At 39.3% G+C, this 3,528-nt stretch overlaps 1 protein-coding gene across 3 annotated transcripts in view; it reads right to left on the bottom strand.

Annotated features, from left to right (window-relative positions):
- MAP3K8 (mitogen-activated protein kinase kinase kinase 8) overlaps positions 1-3,528 on the bottom strand; it is a 25,334-nt gene that overhangs the window by 5,335 nt on the left and 16,471 nt on the right. For all 3 annotated transcript variants that reach the window (XM_006770920.2, XM_006770921.2, XM_015568598.1), the window contains one exon: positions 3,342-3,448. In XM_006770920.2, the coding sequence (XP_006770983.1) occupies positions 3,342-3,448 (107 nt within the window). The remainder of the gene's footprint in view (positions 1-3,341; positions 3,449-3,528) is intronic.

Raw genomic sequence — 3,528 nt, 5'->3', positions numbered from 1 at the left:
GGGAAAGAGACGTGTGTGTGTGTGTGTGTGTGTGTGTGTGTCCACACATATGATGATTACATATTAACTTACATGAAGACCAAATACCAAATCAGAAGAAAATAAACTTTTTTTAAAGGACCATGTTATGTGATTCTAATTAGCTATATACATTTATTATTTATTCTTTCTCTGCACAGTGTAATTAAAAACAATAAATTGAATATATACCAGATTAACCCTGTATACAAGGGTGGGCAAAAGTAAGTTTATAGTTATAACACAAATAAATCCTATATAATAAAGAGGTAATATGCAAATTGACCATCACTCCAACACACAAGATGGCCGCCCCCATGTGTTCAAAGATGGCCACCACAAGATGGCCTGCAGGGGAGGGCAGCTGGGAGGGACCAGGCCTGCACGGGGAGGCCCCAAGGGGTCCTCAATTGGAGAAGGCTGGGCTGAGGGACAACCCACCCTCCCTCCATGCACGAATTTTGTGCACCAGGCTTCTGGTATAATAAAAATGAATAAATAATAATAATATAAGAATAAACTCTGTTTCACATACTCACAACTATAAACCTGCTTTTGTCCACCCCTGTATGTATTATGTGGGTACAATATAATGTTCTGAATGTAAATGTTGAGAGAGAGAGGAAGAGGAGAGAGAGAGAGAGAGAGAGAGAGAGAGATCAAACACAGGTGACCAGTGTCTGCACTGAGGAACTATGTACAGGTAGAAGGGACAGGCTGATCGAGGGAGAGCTTCACCCAAGGTGGAGTGCCTGATTCCATATATTGCAGGAATCAAAAATCATGTGCAGCTATGAAGTAGCCAAGTGAACAAGTTCTAACAAAAGCAAATGTGCATGCTTGACTTTGACTCACTACCCCTTATTGGCTCTTTAGTATGAGGTTAAAAACAAGCTTACTGAAAAGTTTCACAGGTGACATTGCAAACTTGCTCACTGTCAAATTTCTGTTCCTGAGTACCATATAGATATTAAAATGCAGGTTGATTAGAAGAGAGTTTATAACTATAAACACTAAACACCAAAGCCAGTTTAGTAATTCATAAAAAAATAATTTACATTTGGTGAAAATAACTTAACCCAGGAGTGAACACTATGTTATTATCTCATACTCCAACACACATTCTTTTTCTGCTAGAGAATCCCAGAAGGGACATGTCTTCCTCCAGAAATTGCAAAATGTTCAATTTGATCGCACTGCCAGGAAGAAAAAGGTATTTTCCATCTTTAATACCATAAATAGTTTGTTTCTCAACTTGGTTCCAGGAAAAATGGTGCACTGTCACATATCTAAACTTCTGACTAATGCAAAATGTGCTGGAAATTCTCCCCCCAAAAACATGTCTAAGTAGTAAGTCTTAGATTTTGTGCTTTGGTGAAGTATTCTTAAGATCTGGGACTAAAACATTTTTAAAAAGTGAACAGTTTTCTCTCCTGAATATTATTCTGCTCAAAGATGACTATCAAGAATTTTCTCTCAAATATTTTCCAAACTAAATTCAGTAATATCAGCAAAAACAAGGATTCTGCTGCTCAAGAAAGTTTTTGCTCTGAGAGTTAAGAAAAGCTTACAAAATCTCATTTTGAAATAAATATTTATTTATTGCACTGCAACTGACTTCAGTGCAATCAATATATCTACCAGCTAGACTAAGGGCTGTTATTTGGTTGAACACTAAGACTGACCTGGTAATCTTGAGGTAAAGATGCAGCCAATGCCCTCTGTCCATTTTCTGGGGGCACTTCCAATAGAGAGAAGGGCACGGGGCTGGGTGGCTGATAGTTAAGCACCCACCATAGTGGACACGGGTGAGAAAGGCAACTACTATACCCATTTACCTTCCCAGTTTTATCCCTCATTGTCCATCATAAGCAACAGTGAACTAACTCTTTGATCTGTTAATAATTCAGGTCAATTTAACATAGCTTCTTTCACCAAAAAGTACCACCAAGGCATAATCCTTATTGACCTTGTCCCGTTTCATCCCTGGTACCTGCAACAGTCTGCCATACAGCAGATGCTCAGGAGACACTCACTACATGAATCAACTATTCAGTTTAACAATGTGAATGTTAAATTAATATATTATTTGAAACCCATGAATACATTTCTCTGAATCTCATTTAGATTCAAGAAAGGTTTCTTTGGTTTATTTTTCTTCACAAATATAAGTATTATTACTAGTTCATATCTTCAATAAGATTTAATTATGGTATAATAAATGATGTTTATTATAGGATCCCTAGGATTAAAGTTAGGCCTAAAATGTTGTCAGTTCTTAATAAATGTTATCAATGACCCTAAAAATGATGGCTGTAAATGAACCAAATCATCAGTTAAACTAAGAATATATATTTGTTATATTAAAAAGGTATACAGTGGTTAGATCTTAGATTTTAGACTCAGAAAAAAACTGGATTCAAGCTCCAGATCATTATGTAGCTGAGAAGCTTTGAACACTTGGTTTTAAGCTCTTCAATCTTGTTTCCTTATTATAAAACTAGAGGCCCGGTGCACAAATTTTGGGCACTGGAGGGGGGGAGGGCGGTCCCTCAGCCTGACCTGCACCCTCTCCAAACTGGGATCCTGCTAGCAATCCAGAACCACTGACTCCTAAGTGCTCACCTGCCTGCGTGCCTGATGCCCCTAACTGCTCTCCTGCCTGCCTGATGCCCCTACCTGCTCCCCTGCCTGCCTTGATGGCCCTAACTGCTCTCCCCTCCTTGTGTGAATCCTCTAACTGCCTATCTGCTCTCCTCTCCTGGCCTGATCCCCCTAACTGCCTATCTGTACTCCCCTCCTGGGCTGATCCCCCTAACTGCCTATCTTCTCTTCCCTCCGGGCCCCCATCCTGACACCCCCACTCCAGGCCAGGCGGCATGGCAGGCCTGCATGCGCCGCCCCCACCCCTCCCTGCAGCGGCAGCCTCATGTCCCATTGGCACAAGTCCCTGCCCCTGTCCCTGCCCATTAGCTCCTGTGTGCATGCAGCCTGTTGAACGGTCATGACTGGGACACCATTAGGACCAATTAGCATATCACCTCTTTATATATATATAGATGGGAATCATAATAATATTTGCGTGTAATAATAGTGTTTACCAATAATAGAATTGTTGTGAGGGTTACAAAATATAATTCATTTAAAGTGCTAAAATGAGTACTTGGCACAGATAAAGTACTCATTAAATATGTTCCAATGATGATAAAAATTTAATGCAGTGGCTTTTCTCCCCTTCTTTGTCCTTTATACAGTAATGATAGGCATTTTTTATTTTTACTCTTAATAAGATATCAATCATTCTTGTAGGAATATAATTATACCTCTGTTCCACGGAGGTCCTTAGGAAAGTAGATGTCTTCAGTCATTTGAACACTTAGGCCAAAATCTACCAAAACGGCTTTTGTGGACATGAAAACAATGTTGCTAGCTATAAAGAGAGGAAAATTTTTAGTAAATAAAATGAAAGCATTATCTAAAACAAGTCCCAAATTAGAAGATTAAAATGCT

The sequence above is a fragment of the Myotis davidii genome, unplaced genomic scaffold (genome assembly GCF_000327345.1).
Source record: "Myotis davidii unplaced genomic scaffold, ASM32734v1 scaffold585, whole genome shotgun sequence".
In the NCBI taxonomy this organism is placed as follows: domain Eukaryota; kingdom Metazoa; phylum Chordata; class Mammalia; order Chiroptera; family Vespertilionidae; genus Myotis; species Myotis davidii.
This window is presented reverse-complemented; position numbering and strand designations above follow the sequence as displayed.